Genomic DNA, 22,548 nt, shown 5'->3' with positions numbered 1-22,548 from the left:
GGCCCGGCAGTTGCCAAGAACGAGTGCTAAAGTGCCATTATTTCAAGAGAAAACTAAGTTCAGTACTTCTGAGAAAGGCTTGGCCTCTTCTGTACCTAGCAGAAGAGGTCACAGACGGGACTACATGGGCTCCCAAATTGACAGGCACCATAACAGCGCTATACGGATCCCCCTTTGCTGCGGGGACAAGGAGAGCTCTGATCTACAAAGAAGAGCAAAGGGGTTTCCCCCCCCACCCCTTCAAGTACATACATAAATTTCAACACGACATATAAGTCTTCACTTCTTTCAGGGGCAGAATTAACACTTATCTCCATAAACTCCTTATCCCAACAAGCAGTATACACCAGGGCAGAGTAAGATGCAATGCAAAAAAAAAATTGCAAAGAACGCAATCAGAGCAATTTTGACTTTATTCTTGCTCCTGAATCACGATTGATTTCCCATTCAGGGCAGCCTCTGTTCTCCGAAAGACAGCTGTAAACAAAGAGGCATCTGTTCTACCTTCAGCCAGCAAACGAGCTGTCTCCCTAACGGGTAACAGTTTAGCCAGGGCTAGGAACAGGCAAGACCAACAAGGAAGTCTTCACTGCAGCAATGATGCATGAATAAAGTGATCAGCAGATCTGAAGAAGGTAGGAAGTACTTCCACCGGTGCCAGATACGCACCAAGTTATTAGTCAAATGTGCACGCAAGATCTCACTCCATCTGCTGAGCTTTAGTTAAAAACTTTCCTTAAAAAAAAAAAAGCCTTAAATATTAATTTGGGCCTAGGCAGCCCCACCAACAGAAGTGTGCTTGGATGTTACCAGTAGCCTGTTGCAAGTCCTGCCATATTTACAGCATTAGCCTGGAAAAAGGAACACTGAAGATCCACAAAAGCACAGCGTCAGAAAATAATTACTGGATTGGAAATGTGTAAGGGAATGCAAGCTTTGGCTTCTGGAATTATCCCTGTGCAATGAAAGCTTTAATTTTGTGTAGCAAAAGCCATCTGCAATGCAGATCTTACAAAGGAAAAAAATACACAAACCAAACAGCGGTTTATGTTACCAGACGGAGCCAGATATCTCATGTGCTCTGCACCTCCAAACACACTGCAGAGCCAGAGCAGAGCCGTGTCACAAGGACAGCAGTCAGCCTGGCTCTTAAGAAATTAATTCAGAGCCACTGCGTGCTATGTCTAGCAGACTCGCAAACGTTAAGTGGTTCACGGGCAGCCAGAACCGTGATGTGAACAGAGATGTCATCTAGCACTATCAGATGCAGGGGCGTCTCGGAGACGCCAAACGAGTAACTAACTAGTGCAGCGCAGGTATCGTATCCACGCGAGGTGGGAACACGGCTCCGTTTAAAGCAAGGCTGTAGAGCACACGACCGATACATGGGTTAGCAACGCAGGGATAACACCTCAGATCTGGTTTTGAAAACTGCTTTGCAGTTTTCTTTGGACTTTAAGCTTTTAAGATGCAACACGAATAGCCTTCATTCAGCAGGAGGGCTAGATACATGCTTTTCCTTTCAGGGAAAAAAAGGATTCTTGAATTGGCACCCAACTGCTAGAAACACACCAAGCATCTGGAGGCGCAAAACGCCAGGCGCAGGAACGGAGGGCTACTCGCCGCCCCCGAAAGCAAGGCAGCCCCGGGAAAACAGATCTTCGACCCACTCGCGTTCGCACCAGTGCCAGCTGCAATTAGCAGCTGCACAGCGCTTTTACGTGGGGTCTTTGCACCCACCCGCCCGCCCGCACGGTGCCAGGCCAGCCAGCCTCGGCCAGCCCTGCGATTGCTGCGCGGCCGCTGCTCGGCGCCCTGCCCCGCGCCCGCCCCAGACCTGCCTCATTCCACAGCCCCGTGCTGGTCCTCCCAGCCTCGCGCTTGGAAAGCTCTCAAATGCCTTTGGTAAGCTGAGCACACGCCTCCTGCTGAATGCCTCTTATTCAGCCTGACAGGGATATCTGCCCCGAAATGCAGCTCCTTAGCTCGGCACAGCTGCCAGCTCCTGAACCTGCACCAGCTGCCCCCCTTCGGAGGCAGCGTTTCCAGGTATCGCCCCCCGGTCCTGCGCCCCTCCTGCTCCTGCCAAGAGCCTGCAGCTCCTGCAAACAGGAACTCCGTTATAGCTTCCAGGTTTGGATGTTGGCTCCGGAGACTTATTTTCCATCTTTCCAAATGCAAAGAGCTTTTTAGCTGAAGCATTTGAAAAGACTTGACTCTTTCCATTCTCGGGCCCTCCCCTGAGCTCATAAACACATCTATTTCTCAGTGGATGCACTGTCCGCTCTCAATACACAGGATTCCTTTTGTTAAGGGATCAGAATCCAAGGCAGAACGAGCGAACAAGGCCAAAAGCTGCAGGAATGCATCTTCCTCTGGTTTAGCCAACGGCAATCTGAACTGACACCAACAGTCCTTCCCCTACATACAATAGGGCACCTGCACAGAGCCCATCCCCTGTGCAAAGCCTGTGGTGCTTTCTCCTTTTTTTTTTTTTTAATTTAAATAAGACAGATGTTTCAGATCAGAGCACAAGTGCTAATTACATGGTGTTTTCCATTAATACTTTTGAGTTCCAGTAAAAGCATTGGTCAGCTACAGACAGGAGATATTAAATATGTCCTACTGGATGCTGAGATGCCTTCATTAAAAAAAGGTGTTTGAAACTTAAGAGGTTAAGTATACTGATAAAAAAAGAAACCTGCTTGTGAACACTCCTTGTGATTCGTCTGCATCTAGCTGTGGTTGATTCTATATATATTTCATGTTTGCCAGCTAAATCCCCCTCCAGCAACTCCTGCATCAAGCACACAGCAAACTAGAGCTGCTCCTTGGACCAGCCATCTTGACTTCACATCACCGACTGTCGTGCTACTGTGCTGTTCCAGTGGTCAGTTCCTGACCATAAGGCAGAGACTTGACTCCGGGTCAGAGTTTTCTACATAACTTGCATACAAATCCTAACACCTGTTTCTTACAGAGAAGAGCTCCACATTAGCTCTAGCTGCTAAGCAGAGAGACTGAGGCAGTGCAGTCACTCTGGCTCCCAACTTCTTTTCCTCTGCAGGATGACTAGTCCCATCAGAGCTCACTGATGGTACCCAGGTGCACCACATGCTCTTTGGCTGTGGATTCCCCAGGCATTACAGACCTCATCTAGCATCCTTAAGCATACTCTAATGCACTCTGCTTCTTTCAAGTCAACATTGTCTCCATTACCTTAACAGCATTTTGAGCTTCACAATACAAGGACCTGAAGTTCCACTTTTCAAAGTTATTATCTTCCCTGACTCACCACCACTGTTCCACAATTTCCCTCTCTGCTTTGCTATTTACATATTGCAGGACTGGCTAATCTTCCAGGCACAATTCACACACCAAATTTAAAGTAAACGGACACTACACACTCCAGGGAGCAGAAAGAAGACAAGGGTGTCCCAGCAGCTGCATCACCCCATTACTAGGAAGGGCTGGTACACAGCAGGGTGCTAGGAGCTCAGTCAGTACCCAACTGCACACGAGCGCGTCCAGGGAACCTGTCCCAGCAGCATCTCCAAGCTTGCCTCTCCTGGCCCAAGGACTGAGAGCACCCAGCAGACTCCATGCCAGCCTGGCTCCTGACAAATGGGCCAGACCTGTGGCCTGAGAATTGAAAGGAACCGCTCAGGAGTCAGACTCACCACCTCCAGTAGAGCAAGGAGTCAAGAGGTCCCTCAGAACAAGATTTCACCACTTCAGCTCTCCCTGACAAAGCACCCTAGGGAGAAAGTCATAAAGCCATTCCTCAAGCACATAGAGATTTCCAAGGACAAGTCATCCTCATGCCCTGACACCATGAACAACAGCATAGGAAAATCCCCCCAAATCCCCCAGAACACCTTCCTGCTAGCTGCAGGAACCCACCTGCACCCACCCCTCCTCTACGGGAAAGGAGGAAGCCCAGCCATCTCCCAGGATAGCAGGCCCCGTACACACCCCACACACCTCCACTTGGACCACCCCGAAGTAGCGTGGGATTACAGTGAAGAGATCAGACTTGGAAAGAGCAGTTTTATAGCAATGGATGGGTGGCGTTGCCACCTTCAGTACTGATCAAGTGGTTAAACTCTGCTTTACTCCGCACTCAAGGCAGAGGTAAATTCTAGGAGTCCTAGATCAGGATGTTTTCAACCAGTTGGAACACACCTCAAGCAGCTGGCACAAGAATAGAATTAAGTAGTTTAGCATCCTCCCTGGACATAAAGGCCAGCTGAACACGAAAGCAGTTGTAAGAAAACCAGCCGACTCTGCAAGTTTTGTAGCTGAGCCTTGGATTTGTCAAGCCAGATGATAAGCAGCCCAAGTGAACTCGACTGCTCTTCTACAGAGTCTCTGAGAAAGAGGGGGAGAGTGAGAAAGTGAACGGAGCATCTTCAAAAATAAACTCTTGTCTGCATTAAGACAGACACCGCAAGATACAATCTTTCTGAGAATTCTTCCTTTCTTTCACCTTCTCTTTCGCCCATCCCACAGTGGTGATGGTAAGGTTAGTGAAACATCATCCACTGATGAATCGGCACCATTCTCATTAGTGAGACTGCCATACATGCAAACCTGCAGAAATTATGCACACATGCCATCACACAGGTCAAGGACGCATCAACAGAGGAGCCAGGTGGGAAGAACTGAAGTCCAGAGTTGCAGAAAAGTCATTTTAATTACACGGATGGGGTTTTAGAATTTCCTTAAGAGAACGAGCAGTGACAGGTCAGGTGCAATGCAGAAGGGAAAAGAGCCGACCTGCTCAGAAAGCTGTAGCTGCAGTCACAGCCTTGCACAATTGAACAGGGATCTGAACAAGGGTTTCAGCAGTGACTCATGACAGCACATCAACAGAAGAGAAGAATGAAGCAGCCCATATCCTAAACAAAGGGGGAAGGGGACTGTTTGTACTACCCAATGAGTGGTTTATGACCCCTGGCAAGAGCTGTCCCATTTACACTGACAAGACACACTGGCTGAAGTTATCAAAGGGCATAAAGTCCATGTGGTCTGCAAACAGTTTCATTTTAACATCACATCTAGAAGAGAAGCAAAGCTGCTCTCCTCCAATTAGGTTCACTGACTCAAAACAGTGAGAACCCTCCTCCCTTTTTTTTCCCCTCCCTCCAATGGGAGGGTCAGCCGAGGGGTCCCAGCAGGGCACCCACATCTCCTCCAGCCCCGCTCAAAGGGGCAAAGCCTCAGGCTCATCACATGCACCCTGTCACAGCCCTGCCTGCTCATGCTTTCCAGGGGAGTGGAGATCAGCATCATTTAATCTGCACACAAGCCCAGGGTTTTTTTTGCATCTCAGCCTACCCCTGTACAGGAAAGTTTGAAGAGACCGTTCAGACCATGGACACATTTTTGGGATAGCGTCATCTGCTTCCCACTGCTCCTTCACTCTAGCCACGGCACCCACGGGTACAGACTCTGGGCAGTACTCAGTACCGGGACAACACCACACCATCGCTGGCAGACTGCATGGCTCTCAGATGCTCTCCAGAGCACTGGACTTCACTTAGTCTCTTCTCTCACACACAGGGTTCTACCAGAGCATAGACCTCTTTGAGCTAGCCTGAAGAGCTGAATGGGTCTACCTCAGTTTTGTTTTTGCAATTACCCCCAGTCAGCTCCAAGGCCTGGTAGAAACTCAGGAACAGCTACAAACAGTGAGAAATTCTGGTAACAGCCACAAATCTCAGGTCTGGTCTCCCTTCAGTGACTGACTGGACTACAGACTACCAGCAACGCAACAGAGCCATATCTGGCTGAAAAAAGCCAGGCTAATTAACAAAGCTGTGTTAAAGAGATGCCCAGCAGCAAGCACAGCCTCTTCTCTCTTTACAAAGAGATAATCAATATTGACTCTCAACAGCAGCAATAAATCCTCAAGATCATTTCAAACAAACAACCGCTCAGCTCTTAAAACTCAAAGAAACCCTCTCTGTACTCTACTCTGCATTTCTTTTATAGATGTGAAATGTTAGAGTGCTTTGCCTTTCTTAAGCACAGTAAGAAATGCATAGCAATCTCTTACGAGTTTAATAAATAGTGGTCTTAAAAGCTTTGTCTGGACCTGTTTTTTTCCATTCAATTAATATAACACAATACTAGAGCAATGAATTATTGAAGAGAAATAGAAGCCAGAGCTTTCAGAAAGAAGCTCTTCTCCAATAGCAATTTATTACAAATTAATAGCATGCCGCATCTCCTCCTACACCATGAGATCTCAAAATCAGCTGCACAATCAAGCCACAACAGCCAGACAGCCAAAACTTTGGCACTACCATAAAACAGTACAGTCCTAGTTGTACAAGGAAGAGCTGAGGACGAATAAGCAGGAAGAGAGGGAGGGGTGGGGGGGACTGTTCTACACAGAAACCAGAGTCACTTCTACTTCTGAGGTTTGTTTGTGTGGGGTTTTTTCTTTTTTTTTTAAATTCATGAAACAAGATGCTTTGTACAGGAATATCAGTCTTTTCACACCTTTGCTAGTGTTGACGCTCAAAAGCATTCTCCATCCGCAGGGCTGACAAAACAGTGCGTGTTCTTTGCTGCACAAAAGCAGCAATGAAATTTAAGACAAGTATTACTGTAAACAAAGTTATTGATAAATGTGCAAAGGCATCATGTGACAATTGATAATTGCACATTTTAGATGAAATGTGCTCAACATCACGCTTCCAATATTTTTCCATATCCTATCCTTAACACCACACTTGCCCCAAAAATGCACCTCTAAACACTAGCATTAGGAATCAATCCCCTGAAAAAGCACCGTCAGTCTTTTTTCTAGCAAAGCAATGCAAGTGCCAACCAACCAGAAACATACTTAACATTTCACCAAACTATTGCTCTGGAAGCACATGAAATAATCACGTCAAGAGCAACATCAGCATTGTCACTGGCCTCTTTGTTTAAACATTACCAGCAAGTTCAAAGCTCTCATTTCATGTGCTTCTTGCTAGAAATCACTTGTGCATGCTGATCCTCCAAACAGTTGGAGTCAAGGCAAATACATCAGTGCCCAGAGTCTAGAGATCCTACACCCTACTGCAGTCAGACAGACATCTAGAGCAGGGTGTCAGCAAGGAGTCACTGTTTGTTATAGCAGCAAACTCCCACAAAACTCTAGGTGACAGCAGATACCAAATGAGAAGGGATTTTCCCTCGATGGCTTTTCCTGTTTCTAATGTACATTTAGGAAGGAACTTTCCCGATAAATAGGAAGACATGCAACCAACATCTCAACCATGGTATTACCTTTGACAAACTTAAGTGCACCCAGTTACTCCCCCTTGCTCTCTGCCCAAAACAGCAAGTAAGGATGCTCAGAAAACTAAGTCCAGCTTGTTTTCACTAAGCAATCTGTCAGCTCAGTTAACCCTTGTGGTGTCAAGTTTTGGTGTCTTTCTGTCCTCATTCACAGCACAATGGCAAACTCACCTCCATTTTTGATAGCTCTGATCCCTCGATGGAAGTCTTCAAAGCTGATGACTCCAAGTCCACTCGGATCAAGGTACTTCGTTAGGTCCTTTACCTGTAACCACAGAAGCAGTGTTACTCTTCAGAAAGTTTTTCCAGACACTACAGAAAGCTTTCAATCAAAGAAGCATCTTTTAACAAACTCCTCCTTCCCTCCTCTTCTCCCACGAAAGAAAGACTCAAGCTAATGTCAAACTGCTCAAACTGACACCAAGTTGCACCCGTTCTCATTAAAGGGAGAATAAGTAATCAGGACCAAGGGGTTAATTGGGACTGGACTAAGAGATAGTTTCAGTGCCAGCCTGGAAACACAGGTCAGTGCAGTATTTCTTGCAACGTGATCTTTTCTGCCAGGCTTTTGTTTCTGGTGTGTGGGGTTTCTTTTGTTGTTTTGTTTTATTTAAGGAGGCCCTATCTTAATTGGGAAAGCTCATTAATAGACTGCCCAGTAGGAGGGCCCAATTACCAGGCTTCAGCAATAACGAACTACTCCATGTTACGTATTTAGGCCTTATAACTGAAACATTTTCACAATTAGACAATGCTTAAGGGGGGAGGGAAAAATCACGTCAGCTAGCAAGGATTAGGATGTGGGTATCGGAGCAGACACACGCACAAGGAGCAAGAGACATTTCTGAAACCTGGCAAGGATTATTTTGGCACTTCAAACAGAACAGCTGCAATCAGAGGGCAAAACTGAAGTCTTTGTCTGGGCTGTGAGGAATGACTTCAAAAAGGTGCGTTCAGCTCCTTGCAGGCTGCTGCAGGGCCCTCCCGTCAGAAAAGCCTTTAGCCAGTAGTTAGTTTGCAGACTGCTGAAACTACTGGACATCTTCCTGCTCCCCCCCCCCTTTTTTTTTTTTTAAAAAAAAAAAAGCAAATTCTTATTTCAAGAGATACTAAGGCACCTTCATATATTGTAAAGCCACATCCTTCAGCTCAGAAACAATCCAAGGAAGAAGCACGATTGAAGAGTTGAAAAAGGGAATCATGCAATTAGGTTTGTACTCGAGAAGTGCCAACAATTCTGCCCTCACCCCCAGGACACGCATCGACCTTTCCTCCTCCACCAGAGCTGACATATAGGAGAAAGTCTTCAGGCTCGTTGTAGTGCTGAATTTGTTCAGCTCTCACGAGCACCAACTCATTGCAGAGCCGTTTCGCCACACTCGGGCAATCTTGCTATTTTTGTTTGTTCTTGGCAAAAAGGTGGTGACTCATTGAGCCTTTCATTTCAAGGAAGGAAACAAACACCTTGCATCTAAAAAGATATTTTTAACATCTAAAGGCGAGGAGGACAGAAGCAGCCACCCTATCTAAACAGCACCAAGTCCAGCTGTGTTGCTTAGAGCCTTCCGTCTCATCAATGCAGAGTTTTGCTTTCTTTTCCCTTAAGAAACCCAGGTCTGTGTTTACACAGGAAAAAACACCCACGTAACCACATTTGTGACACGCGATCAGAGCTGTCTGCGGTTCACTCACATGTTCACGTGATTTCCAACCTGGGGGGAGGTTGGATGGGGGCAAAGACAGGAGAAGAGTCTTGGCTTCAGAAATCCCACCTCCCCAGAGCAACAGCAAGCGTCCTGCCAGCACAGGGGAAGCAGCAGGCCACAAACCACAACTATTAAGATGCTCATCTCCGAGAAAACGAGGGGGATGGAAGAAGCCCAAACCCCGACATGACACAGGCTTGCCTGCCCGTCAGCTCGCCCTGTTGTGGATGAGGAGGAGAAAACAAGAGCATCTTTTCCAGTTGGGTGGGGAACGCTCGTTTTTGGGGTAGGTTTTTTTTTTTTTGGTAGACAGCAGCAGAACTGCTGAACTCATACGGCACACTGACTCGAATGAGTCACACTTCTTGTAAGTCAAACAAAGGTACTTGAGAATAATACAAACAACAACTCATGGGACCATGTCAGTTCCAGTTAATGCATCTGGCAGATTCGAGCTCAAAAGCTGCAAGTAACTTGTTTGCTGCATCTAGAGATAACAGAAGCGCAAGTGACATTTAATCAAACTTGAGAGCACTTGATAAGACTGAAAGGTTTTTCATGACACCCTATAGAGTCTAGTTCCTATAACGATCCCCCCACATTGCCAGCGTGAGACTGCGGGCAGGGGATGCTCACAGTGCTGCTGCAACACAGTGGATTTTCTCAGATGCAACAGGAGCCGAGTCCTCATGCCAACACCCCACCAAACCCCTCTCCCACACAGGTGCCACAACACCTGGACAAATATTTTGTTTATGCAAAAGGAAAGTCACCCATGTATTTTAATTTAAATATTTCAACTCCTCTCCCCCCCCCTTTTTTTTTTTAATTAAAGCAAAACTTCACAACCCTGAAGTTACAGATGCACGCAAATGCCACACAACTCCAGATGAAGTTTTAAGTACCCTGCAGCATGTCTGTGCTGATCCAAATCTGCATGTGCTTGCTCTGACCATAAAATAACCGATCGAGACAAAGGTCCCATGACCAGACTCTGAAGTGTCAAGTAATTTCTGACTATCAGAAGAGCTCACAAAACAGGGAGGACAAGAACACAAGAAATACCTCCCCGGGCTCACCTAGCACCCATGCTGCCTGGGTGAGGCTCTCTAGAGCACCGCCAGCCCCCAGGGACCTCCTGGCATCCAACTACAGATTCACGGCTGCCAGATGGTACCTCCCTGCTTCATCCTTCTAGTGGCCACAGATCTGTCCAAGGATTGTTTGGACCTGCTGCTTGCCTCCACGGCCTCTGCAGCAGCAAGTCCCAGAAGCTCACTGCCTGCTGTGTACAGGAGAACCGTCTCAATTCTTTAAACCTCTCTCCTGCTAGTTTATCAAGGGTCTCCTAGTCCTACCACTGCAAGATGTGGTGAGGTGCAAAGCATGATCACCCTTGTAATCTTACATACCTTCATCATATATCCTCTCTCCTACCCAAAGGGACCCAGCCTTCTCACTTTCTCCCTGATCATTTTAACGCAGCTGCTCCATCCCCTTGATCACTTTAATCATTCTTCTTGTACCCTCTCCAGCTCCCCCCCACATCCTTTTCAAGGATGAAGACCAGAACTGCACACAGTACTCAAGATGGGGATACATCAAGATTTTAAACAATGCCAAACAGAGGCCCTCTGCGTTATCCCCAATGCCCTTCCTCAGGAGGCCCACCGTCTTGCTCAGTTTTTGTCTGTCGTACCAGGAAGCGCCCACGACAACTCCAAGATCTCTCTCCAGAATTGTCACTGCCAGTTTCCTCCATTTCTTAATTTTGATGACTAAGCTAAAAAACAAACTCTACCTTATCAGAAAGGTTAGCAAATTCATGAGTATGGCTAAATATAGTTTTGGATTAGCAAATCTGTTAAACAGTTTGAAAGTTACAGATTTGTGTTTAGCTGAAAACTAATTTATTTGCACTAACTTGGATAGAAGTAGAGCAGTCAACACCCCATTCCTGTTAGCTCAAACCCAGAAGTTAACACTCCAAATTCCAATACGAAACTAAACACACACTGATGTAAAACACAAACAGATGAGCTATGATGAGCAAGAAACATCTAAAATAGAGGTTTTGCTTAAAGTGTTTGTTTGCAGCTCATTACGAACAAACTCCTCTTGAAAAGGAAAGAGCAGCTAGAAACACAGAGGATTAAGAGCAAAGAGGATGACTTGGTTTAAATAGCTAATTTAAATCCTGATTGAAACAGAGAGATTTAAACTAATTCAATCTACCTTGAGCTGAAAATGGACACAAATCTGCAGAAGCAAAACACTGCAGTAAGAACTGAGGAAGCAGCTCTGCCCGCCCCTGCGGCAGGGATGAGGCCCAGCCTGCAGACCAAAGCCAGAACAGGCTACGGGCACAAGGCCCGTATAAGACCTTCTCAGAGTAGGTGAAAACTGGCTAATCAAGGCAGCATAGACTTCAAGAGCCCAGTCAGCAAGCTGCACCTAGCGTCATCTCATAAGCAAGATCCAAGACACAGACATGCACGCTGACCCAAGAACACAGCGGCTGAATTAAATACACTTTCCATCCCTTGTTGGATATCTCCACTCCAAATTTCATGCATCCACCCACATGCTGCAATATAGGCCTTGAAGGGTCAAATGCCTGAAATGCTCTGTGCCTAGACAGGCCATCATAAGCATAGGACTGCTACAGGAAAGCATCTTCATTTCTAAATTCATGAAAGTTCCTTCACCCTTCAGCAGAGACAATGATCACAGAAGGCACTGCAGCATCTATTTTACACAAGCACCAAATCTCGGCCACCATTCAGCCTCCCTTCCTGATAAGCAAGTGCTAAGGATCTGCAGGCAAGTGATATGTGGCTGCATTCAACCAGTTTGAGCCTCTGCAGAAATCTGCCAGGGACAGGGAGAGGGAAGCAGATTGGGGAGGAGGAGGAAGGTCATCTCACATCTCAACAACAGAGCAAGAACTACTTATTACACCAACCACATTAACATGTCATCTTCTGTACTCAAGAGCTCTTCATACTGGAAGGGCATTCTGCCTTCCAAAAATAACAAGATTTGCTGCCAAACACCACCCATCTCCAAGAACCCCTTCTGACCAAGCCACCTCCGAGTACGTATGCCAGCACTAGGATTAGTGCTGCTCCGTCTGTTAACAGCTTCCCCAAGATGCGGAGCACAAAAAAATAAAATAAAATTCTTTGCTTCGAAGCAGTTAAGTTCAGCAAATGATTTCTCAAGCCTCAGCTAAACCAACAGCGACAACTCCAAATTCAAGTTAACACAAAGGTTTGGCAGCTGCACAATGGAAGTTTTCCAGGGAGATGAGGGATTCCCCAGCTGCAAGCGCCCCTGTCAAACAGGTTGAGGGGAAGGAAAAGGAAGCTCAAAGCCTTTTTTCTCAACCTCATTGATGCTCCATGTTTCCGCCATGTGGCGGATGGATTCAATATAACAAGTGCAGTGGATGTTTTAAGTGATGGTCTTGCAAGGAAGGGAGGGCTGCGATTGCCAGCTGATGTGTTCCTCATGGCCTCTGAGCTTGGCAGAAGTTTTCATTCATGCTCTGACAGAGACTGAGGCTAAGTCAGGCTCCAAAAGGAGGTTTGTTCGAGGGGTGAGGTGAAAGCAAGAGATTCCCAGTGACCACTGGAGCCAGTGATCTCATATATAAAACACCTCAAGGCAGGCCAGCTAGCAGGCTGCACCTCTCACCCCAGACTTGTGCACCTGCATTCTGAGACATGCAAAGGTAAGCAAAGACTGAGATACTTTTGCCTTGAAATTGTTCTCTCCCTTCTTTGGGAGGGATTCGTTCTGTGGTCTCCTTGGTTTTCTGAGCTATAGGACAAGCACCAAGATAAGTCACAGGAAACCGAGTGAGGATGAAAGCTGGAAGATACCAGATCTGTTAACAGCTAACTGCTCTCAGGCTTGGTTTCTTGCCTGCTGCTGGTGCCAACAGTTGTTTTTTGGGGAGCAGGGGGAAGACAGAAGGAGAAGGCACAAAGGCAGGGAATGTAATTTAGAAGTATTTAAGAGCCATGAAAAGGTACACCTCCTGTTACACTTTGTGCTACCTTGAACCTAAATAACTGCCCTAGGGGGACCAACCACACAGAGTACGTGCAAAATGAACCTAGAAACTTGAGAATGCTGTTAGCAAGAGACCTGTTGAGATAAGAAACACAGGAGACCGAGCAAGAGCCCGATTTGTCTGAACTTGGCATCTGGCTCGGTACATTTTGCCCAGTTGAGCAATCAACAAGGACAGAGTAGTTCCTTCAGGGAAAAGTTCACAAAACCAGTAAGCCCAGTCCAGATTTTGACTGGGCCACAGAGAGGACACATTGCTGGCTGGGACTTATTTTAGCCCCCAAAACAGACAAACCGCTAATGCAACCACTAGAGAAAGACCTTCACCCAGGAACTCATCGCTGTGTTTTGACCTAATGGCAGCAGCCAGAGCTGGCTGGGGGCTGTTGCAAAAAGCAGCAGCTATCCGAGCAGTTCAAAATGCGTTCATATTTCACTTTATAGAAACCACTCCTACAAAAAGACAAAGGCTTAGCCTAGAAAGAGAGCATTTAGGCACTCGAACTGGAGCTTTGAGGAACATTGCTCAGAGCAAAGATTGGGTGGGTGCCGCCGCCCCAGGCAGGCATTCCAGCAACCAGGTTGTGGTGCACAGAAAATACGTGGTCACACGTGTGCACCACGGCCAGCTCCCGTTACCAGGTGCCTCCGCTGCTAGCTGCCAGTTCCAGCACACCGAGGTGCTCACGCAAGCCCACGACGACGTGAGCGTACGGAGAGCTGTCAGAACACAAGGCAGGGATCAGGCTAAGGGAAAGACCATCACACGCGCTTTGCAGCTCAGGGAGGAGCAGAGCTCTCCCAAGGAGGGGTTAGAGGAGAATAGTGAGACCCTGGACACCAGTCACCTCCACAGACCCTCTGTCTCACACATTACCACCTCCCCACTCAGCTATCAGACTCAACAGGAAGGAGGGGGGGGGGGGGGAAAAATCACTCTCTCCTGAAATGAGTATCGCAGGAGACTCCAACAGATAGATTTAAGGACCTTACCCTTGTCTCTTCCCCTTCAGAAGGAAAGGGAGCCTTTGTGGTCAAGTTTAACATGGAGCAAGGTCCATGCAGGGTCCATGCTAGTCAAGCTCCAGCTTCCAGAGGGCTGCTTTCATTCTGGTGCCTTTGAGGAAAATCTGAGGAAGGCGAGCAGCCATCCATCCCTTCTGTGGGCAAGGACCTCAAGTATGCAGAAGAGGAAGCAAGTAAATGCAGCCTTTCAACATTTCTGTTAACAGGCCAGAAAGGTTTCCAAAGTGTTTATGTAGCTGTTTAAGCAGCTTCTTTGCAAGTCACAGTGCACGCTAACATCGCTCCCCACGCATTTGGAGGTTCCGCTTGAATGAAAACTCTGAAGGGTTACAAAGAGAAAATAAAACTTTGCTTTTAAGCCAACTGCTGAGCTTTTTCTGTTAGCCTCGAATTTTCATTTTCTCCAGCTGTACCACTCTCCCCTCCGCTGCCTGCGCTCCGCTGCTTGGATCTCAGCCCAGTTTGGTGCAAGGCTCCATGCTAATTTAAACATGCCCAAAGCTGGCCTGTATCTTCTGTTTGGCCTTAAAAAAAGCCCATACACCAAACCACCTCTTTTCATTTGAAGTCTCTGGATTGCAGCAGCCTTGTTTGCAAGGGTCTATTTACAGGCAGCTGCTGTGTCCAGCAGTACCGCGTTCGTCTACTTTGTACTGCAGATAAGAAGGGTCTCGGGGAGACAACACACGGGATTACAGCAGCAGACACCTGTCAGACAGTATCTGCTAGGCTGCACCAGCCTACCCTCTCTGCCCCGTTATGATTTGGAGTTTCAATCAAAGGAAAAGACAAAACAAGCCCCAAACTCGGTGGGTCATGGGGCAGAAAGCAGAATCAGCCTGTAGCTTGCAAGGCTTTCTGGTGACCAGTTTCTGCAAAATGATTTGTAGAGTCTTTCTAATTTAACCTCAGGGTAGATGCCAGCCCTATTTTAAACAGGGAAAAGGGTCATTTAACAAACCTTTGAATTATCAGGTTCCAGATCAATTCTGTGTATATGGGAGTCAACAAAGCTTGCTTGACTGAGACAGGACATGAAAATCCAGGCACCTCTCAGCTCTGAATATGCTCTTCTCTCTAAAAAACTAAGTCTACTCTGTTTTAACATGTTTTATCTTCAGGGGAAAAATGATATGGTAAGCCAAACTGAACTCCAGCAGAATGGAAGTTAAGTTTTCCACATTTGCATTTATGCCAAATACAGGGGATTTTTAGTTATCGATGCTTTAAAGTGCAGGAAAGGGCTCAAGCCAGATGTTCACCTCTTTATGTTTAGCTGAATCTTGGTCTGAAGTGATACGCAGGGACTTAACAGACAGCACATTCAATTTAAGAATCTCTCATGGTTTTGCAAGGATGGACGCAGTATCTCTAGACTCATACTCTTCAGTTAAATACGGAGGGGAGGTATTCAGGTGTTTGCAAAAACACACACACCAAAAAAGAACACACACACACCCCCCACCACACATGCACCCTTGGTCTCTTAAGGCTAAACCTATCCTTTCAAAAAAGGCATACTTTTTTAAATGCTAGCTGCTCAAGTGAGAGAAGTTGTATCATTTATCTTTGGGAGATGTGCAAATTACAGTTGAAACCGCTGAACCTCCTGCGGCCAAACACCAGAGCAGCAGCACAACCGGCCCAAGACACAGGCTGTCACACAGTACAGCCCTTCTCCTTAGATCACGCGCTCTGCAAATCAACAGTTGCAGTGCGATCAGCTGAAATGAATCAGTCTCCATTAACACAGCATTTGTCCAGGCTAAGGCCGCATCTCATTCCCTGTGCTGGGTGGAAAGAGCGTTAACATGCAGACAGCACGCGAACGTCGCCACGTCGCAAGGCAGCTCCGGGAGCGCTGCTGTGATCCGGGTCGCTGCCGCACAGGTACCAGAGTCGGAGGCACCCTTTCCAGCACATCGCTTCTGCAGCTCCATCCACATACCCAAGCAGGCCAAGCAGAAGGTTGATAACTTGGGATTACACATGTTCCAGCAATGTTTATAGGAACCGACTGAGCAATTTGTTAAAGGATCTGGCATTACAGAAAGCAGGCCGAACCCTAGAGCAGGTTTCTATTCTGCTGCAATTACACCTAATTAACTAACCTGTAAAATACCCTCAAGGGAGCAGATCTCATTACAGGAAGCAGCACTGGTCAATTGTGAGCAAGCAATGCAAAAACTGCCTCATTTATTTTGTAAGTGGTGGCATTTATCCAGGTTTGCTGTGGAAGCATGTCGTTCTCTGAGCCTTTTTGAGAAGTCCAGAAGGAAAGCAGCAGGCAGGTTCTGTCTGGTCAAGTTTCTCTTTAAAGGTCTACCATAAGCAACACTCAGTGAAGATGCTTTCTGCAGGCTGCACCTCCATCCACCCCAGTCTTGCGCGCACATCAGTTCATCTGTCATCACTTCAATCTCAAAGGATGCAAAAATTGCAGGGTCCTCTGCTACCAATCTAATACTGAAACCAAAAATCAAGAGATCTTTCTGAAAAGGAGAGGAAGAGAGAGATTCAGCCTGTTTTAGTCTCATCTCCTCTTGCAACAGGAGAATCAAACCTATTTAAGAGAAGAGGGGGAAAAAATAAAAGATCCAGTGTTTTTAATCAGCCTGCAGGTAAAGAACTGGAACAGGGAAGGGAGCATCCACAAACCAAGTGCAAGAAGCTGTAGCAGTTTGATCGTTTGCTTGAAATGAACTGAGCAAGTTCACCAACAGGAACAAATTTCCTTCCTTTCCTACCTGCCCAGGGAAGGAGATAAAACCCTTGAAATTTAACAAATCCCTTTGCATATCAAATCCACTCCTCCCTCCTCCTATTTAGCCGAGACTAAAGCTGTTTGGTACAGAAACCGCCTGAAGTAGGTGACACCGAAAGTTGATGACGTGCCAGTCTTGCACACAAGGAGCTTTGTCCCTGAACCGAAGGGCAGGATGCCACCAGCCAGCCTCTCCCGATGTCACGCACTGGTGTAGGAGGCATCAGCAGGTTCTTCCTGCAGGTGCAGGCAGCACCAGAGGGGAAACATGTGAATGTGTAATGAACAGGACCATCTCCTCAAGATGGCAAAGGGCCAATTTGCAGAGAACTCCCTCTCCATCCTATTATCATCCCTTTTTGAAAGGGGAAGGCAGAAGTCTGAGTTAATTGGAACCAAGAATAACCCCAAAGTTGATTCAGATGAGTAAGTCTCCTGCATACCACTCCTAGAGCTCAGAGAGTCTGTTATACAAGTGCCATATGGATTTGGAGAGCAAAAAGGAAAACTCTTTCCTTTCAACATTCAAAATTCAACAGGAAGAAAGAGAAGCCAAAAAACATGTTTTAATAAGCTTGCAGCCAAGAAAGCCTGAGGACCCAGATCCTTTCTGCCCATCCCCACAAGAAACCAAAACCAAAGTGTCCAAAAGAAATCAGTATATCCAGCAAGAGCAGCCAGACCCTCCTCCAGCCCATTGCATTGATCTGAACTGTAGGAGTCTTCACCAGTACAGATCGTGCACGTCTACTGGAGCAGTAGTCTCACCAGTAGTCTTTAAACACTTGTAGGAATTCATCTAGTCTATGCTATGTAACAGGAGTGAGCACAAGGCCTGTATGGACTAGCCTTACCAGCTCCAAGACATATCAGCAGGTAGCCTTTAAACCCCACCCTAACCACAGTTTAGGAGCCTAGTTCCATTATATGTTTTTAATGTCGCCTCAAACGCGAGTATGATGACTTCTAAATTGTCCATCCATTTTTATTACAGAAGCATGAAAGCATATATTTAAAGAGAATTTCAAGGATGGTCTGAAAACATTAATAGGAACATAAGTTACACTGAAATAGTTTTAATAGAATTTAATTGCATTTGTCTCAGATGTTCCAGATTTCCTGCCTCTCTAGTTAAACGCTTCAAAGCGTCCAGCAGCGATGCTCTCTTACAAGTATATTCATTTGTCTAAGCAAGCTTGAATACACTGCTCTTCCTCCACACCCCAGCGTACTGAAGGCTTTGGTTTTAGCTTTTGTTCTTTTAATGGCACAGGAAGCCTGTTCTCACCCTTCCAAACACACAGCTCAGAGGCAGAAGACTGGATCCAAACCCAGGTTTTGTTCTAGGTTACTTCTACATTAACGCAGGAATTTTTATGCAAGGCTGTAGCCACCCTTGGGGGAAGGCACAAACACCACAACCTGAGTAGCCCCAGGATCTGAGACAGGAAGGCTACGTTCTGCTGAAATTCAGCGCTGAGGCATAAAGCCTACACAAGATCTTAGAGCCAATTTGAACGGACAACGAGTAACTTAATAAAACATGCTAGGAGGCCACGCTTCCAAGAGCGAGCATTTTTCAATGCCTAGTCTAGTTTCAGGCAAACTCCCTGCAACAAAAGTGTGTATTCCTGTTTGGTTACAGAACAGACTGTCCAGACTACAAATCCAGAACTGAAAAATTTGTTTTCATTCCCTCCAAACCAGGGCAGAAAGTAGCACAAGGAAAATTCATGGCATGCCCTAGAACATACATTCTCACTATCTTGGGGCTTGCTTTTATTAACTCACCCTCTCCAGAAAATACCTTACACGCTATAATCTTTAAAGCGGGTAGGATCATAATAACCAGTAACAGGAATCGCTGCCAATACACAAACACAGCAAACTACGAAAGCTAGAGGCAAGAAGCAGCATCATTTGAAGAGCCGTAAGCTGGTTCACAGATGGACACAGGACAACGAGCACCACTACAGCAGAGTGGAATTCCCTCAACAGCATGTTTACGCAGATTACTGGATTTGTTCACATGAGAGGCGTTGGCACTTCTCGGAGCAGATGCAGATCTCTCAGATGGTAAAACTTGGGAAGTCGGTGAGAACAGAAAGCCTCTCTCAGACTACAAAGGTAAAGTCTAGGTAAATACAAGACACGAGTCTGTTCCCATACCAGGCAGTTAAATGGTAGACAGCTAAGTGTAGCCAGGCAGACACTGCAATACTGACAAAATTAAGATTATTTTAATACAAACAAGCGTGATTCAAAGACCAAAGTACAAAGACTCACTTTTTCAGAACTGCATCAAATTATTCCCCTCCTTTGGCAACCAGTCTTCAGAAAGTGCTGTTTGCACGAAGGCAAGTACATGAAGCAGATATGCTGGACAGAAAAAAGCCCAGAGATGCAACACACAGCACTGAAAGCTCAGGGTGAGATTGTAAGTACCTGGCCTACAAGCATGGCACCACAACTACAGCGTTAATGCATCTCCCGCGGCTGTCCAGCGCCCGGCTATCTCACCACATCCAGCACCCTTCAGCTCCTCTGGAGCAAGAGCTTTGGATTTGCTCTGCGGACACCACCATTGCTCTGCAGCTCCCTGCCCAAGGTGTGCCCAGCTCTGCACTGCACGCAACATCCTTTGCGACACGGCACAGGGCAAAGCCCAACTCGCTGCCCGAGCCCAAAGGCAGGAGGAGGTTGGTCACCTTGGACTGGGCCAGGCACTACCAAGAGACTTGTATCAGCTGGCAGCCAAATTAATTGCTTGTGCTTCCCAGGGGAGCTGCCTTGGTTCTCCACACATTCAGTCCCACCTCTCCCCGTTGGCATCTTTTCTTTGCCCACTACCTCTGCCACACCACCCGCAGGAGACCACCAAGAGGTGAATGCTCCACAGAAAGCCTGAAGAGGTGCAGCACAAAATTCAAGAACAAGTTTCCTGTTGCACATCAAGCTTTCCAGCATCTTACCCTGGCCCTTTCTGTGCAAGTCGCCTCCCACAAGCCTTGCCTCTGCTTCCTCCACGTCCTTTCACTGCATTCCTGCCAGCACAGTAGTCCCCAGAGCTCCAAGTAGCCATGCCTGGATTAGCTACTGGCTGCGTCAGTTTAGCAGGCATAGGGGAAAAATTCGGCAAGGACATCCAAGTATTTTTTTGAGATATAATTTCCCCACACACACTGCGAGCAGGGCAAAGAACTGCCACTCCTCTGGAAAAAATAAGGAATGCAGGCATGCAAAGGGGAGGCAACAGACACCTTTTAATCCCACTGCAGCCAAAGGCAGCAGTGAAAGCCAAAGCTTCCCCGTTTCTTTAGATATTGGCTTTTAAAGCAAAAGTGATGCTCTCTTACAAGTATATTCATTTGTCTAAGTCTCAATATTATTTTCCCATTAAAAAAAATAAGGGTTTCATTTTCAAAGCTATACTTTTTTCCAAGCAAGAAAACACCCCTCAAAGAGCTCCCAATTTCATGCCGTTTTGCACAAGTCTGCAGGACTCTAGAGCAGCCCGCGCGGATCCCAGGCTTGGCGCTGTGTCACTGCTCTCAAAAGTGCCTTCAAGCTGCACTAGACACTCACCGTTTGTTTCGTGCCCTTCAAAGCTTCTGTTCACTAAAAACTGTTGGTTTGGGCTCCTTCCTACCTCTCGCGCATTTTCCTCAAGCCGAGTTTCCTATTGGACAGAGGCAAATGGATTTTCCGCAGCGCTGTCGGGACCCGGTTCCAAGGGCCTTCGCGGGCTCCGCTTAGTCTTGCCAGATTATCCAGCTCCCAGCACCAGACCCTCTCCGGTTGGGTTTATTCCTTCTCCGGGGAGCAAAGAAAGTAAGAACAGCCTTGTGATTTGCAAACTGAAAATCCCTTTCAGCAGTAACAGTGACTCAAACTCGGTGTAACACTATTGGTACTTCAAAGGATATTGTAGCAGAGGGAACAGTAACTTTTTCTTTGGAAATACAATGCATTATAAAAATCACAGACAACTATCAGGCTGTTCCAAACATTATCTAACAGAATTAGCCAGTGTCATTTAACCAAGCACTAGGATTTCTGCTGAATACCACTACCACCTCATTGCTCGTTTTACCTTTCACCACCTTGAAGCTTTAAGATAACACCAAGGAAGCAAATTTAGTACCTTCAAGAAGACCTCTTGTCAGCTTGGTATTGTAGGCAGTTCTTGCTATTAAAAAGGGGGGTTGCTGTTACAGTATAAGCCGCCCTTAGATGCGGCCTTGGTTCACGGCACACTCAATGCAGCCTGGACCCCTTCTCCTGAGCAGCTTCCACAGATCTCTCACTTTTAAGAGCAGTTTTCTCACTAGTGAAGGGGAAGGAAGAGCCACCTGATCAAAACCAGGGCTAAAGCGAGCACAACCCAGAAAGGAGGCCTCGACCTCGAGGCATTTACAGTGGAGCACAGGGTAAGAAAACCCACCAGGTAGCTGCAAGATCGTTCAGCGCATGCACAAAGGTGAAAGGATCCAGCAGCCGGCAACTCTTCCATTAGGTGGGTTTCCTGGAGCATGGAAAGTCAGTGAAAATGAGAGCACTTGCCTCTCCACACTTAGATCTCATTTCCTCATCTCAGCTGAGAGAAAAAACCCCAGCCCGCCCCCAAAACCACAACAGTAGTGTGTTGCGGAAGTATCTACCATCATTTACACACCACTGATTTTCTTTGAATTCTGCTTAAATTCACTTTCAACATGCTTTTCTCTCGGCACAGTGAATCCCATCACCTCAAGGTTGGTCATAAAATCCAGCAGTTTGAGAGGAAGCTGCTCCCAAGGTTGGCCTTGGTCATGTTTCCTCCTCTTCTCTCCTCCTCCATATTCCATATGGCAGTTAACAACTTATTCTCTCCCTGGCAAGTCCCTTCTGCCTCATAGCAGGTCCAGCTGAGACTAAGAAGGAGGGGAAAACCCATCAGAAACCAAAGTTCAGGAAGAAGAAGAGAGACAATTTCCATCCAACTCAGAGCAGTGCAGAAGGTCTAAGCCAGATTTTCCATTGTCTCATTAGTCTTTGGGGCAACTCTTTGGGCCTGGATGCTTTGGCTTCCTAAAACAGGCCCCACTGCAGCACAGATATCAATTGCAACTGCCCTACTCACATGGAGAATAACCTCTCTTTGAGCCTGTAGGTATTCCAGTATCTTCCCTCTATCAAACAGGAGGAGTAACGCACACACAGAGCATTCAACAGGGGGTTTTATACCTTAAGTCCACGATCTCTCATTGTGTTGAGTTAGAGCCCTGACTACACTGGGAAGCCTGAAACCTGGACCTGCAGCCCAGTTGTACCTGTTAGCCTTGAGCAGAGCGTCCTGTGTGTGCCGCTTCGACCTGCGGCACCAGCGATGCAGAGTCCATTACAACTGTGCTCCACCAGCAATGTTACAGCACAATTCAGCACAGGTCTCGTCTAAGCAGAAGCCTCTTGTTAAAGGTGAATTTGAAAGGTGAACAAATGACCCAGTGCTTTAAAAATGGAAAATGAAAACTGAAAGGATGTTTTGGGGGGCTACTGGACAGCATGGACTTTTAACCTGTCCGTTGAACACCCAGAGAATCAGTGCTGTGACTTAGACCTCATTTAGCTAGTTAAGCCAGACAGCTGTACTGCAGATGTAGCACAAAACCACGCTGTCGGGAAAGCGGCTCG

General features: G+C 46.7%; 1 protein-coding gene across 1 annotated transcript in view; it reads right to left on the bottom strand.

Annotated features, from left to right (window-relative positions):
* RAB11FIP3 (RAB11 family interacting protein 3) overlaps positions 1 to 16,057 on the bottom strand; it is a 74,153-nt gene extending 58,096 nt beyond the window's left edge. Inside the window, exons 1-3 of the mRNA XM_026065229.1 lie at positions 16,006 to 16,057; positions 14,079 to 14,158; positions 7,471 to 7,564 (exon numbers count right to left, since the gene is read on the bottom strand). Coding sequence (XP_025921014.1) covers positions 7,471 to 7,564; positions 14,079 to 14,158; positions 16,006 to 16,057 — 226 coding nt within the window. The remainder of the gene's footprint in view (positions 1 to 7,470; positions 7,565 to 14,078; positions 14,159 to 16,005) is intronic.
* Between the last annotated feature and the right edge of the window lie 6,491 nt (positions 16,058 to 22,548).

This window comes from Apteryx rowi, unplaced genomic scaffold (genome assembly GCF_003343035.1).
Source record: "Apteryx rowi isolate R43461 unplaced genomic scaffold, aptRow1 scaffold_225, whole genome shotgun sequence".
Lineage (NCBI taxonomy): Eukaryota > Metazoa > Chordata > Aves > Apterygiformes > Apterygidae > Apteryx > Apteryx rowi.
Note: the sequence above shows the minus strand (reverse complement) of the source record. Positions and strands in the feature narration are given on the sequence as shown.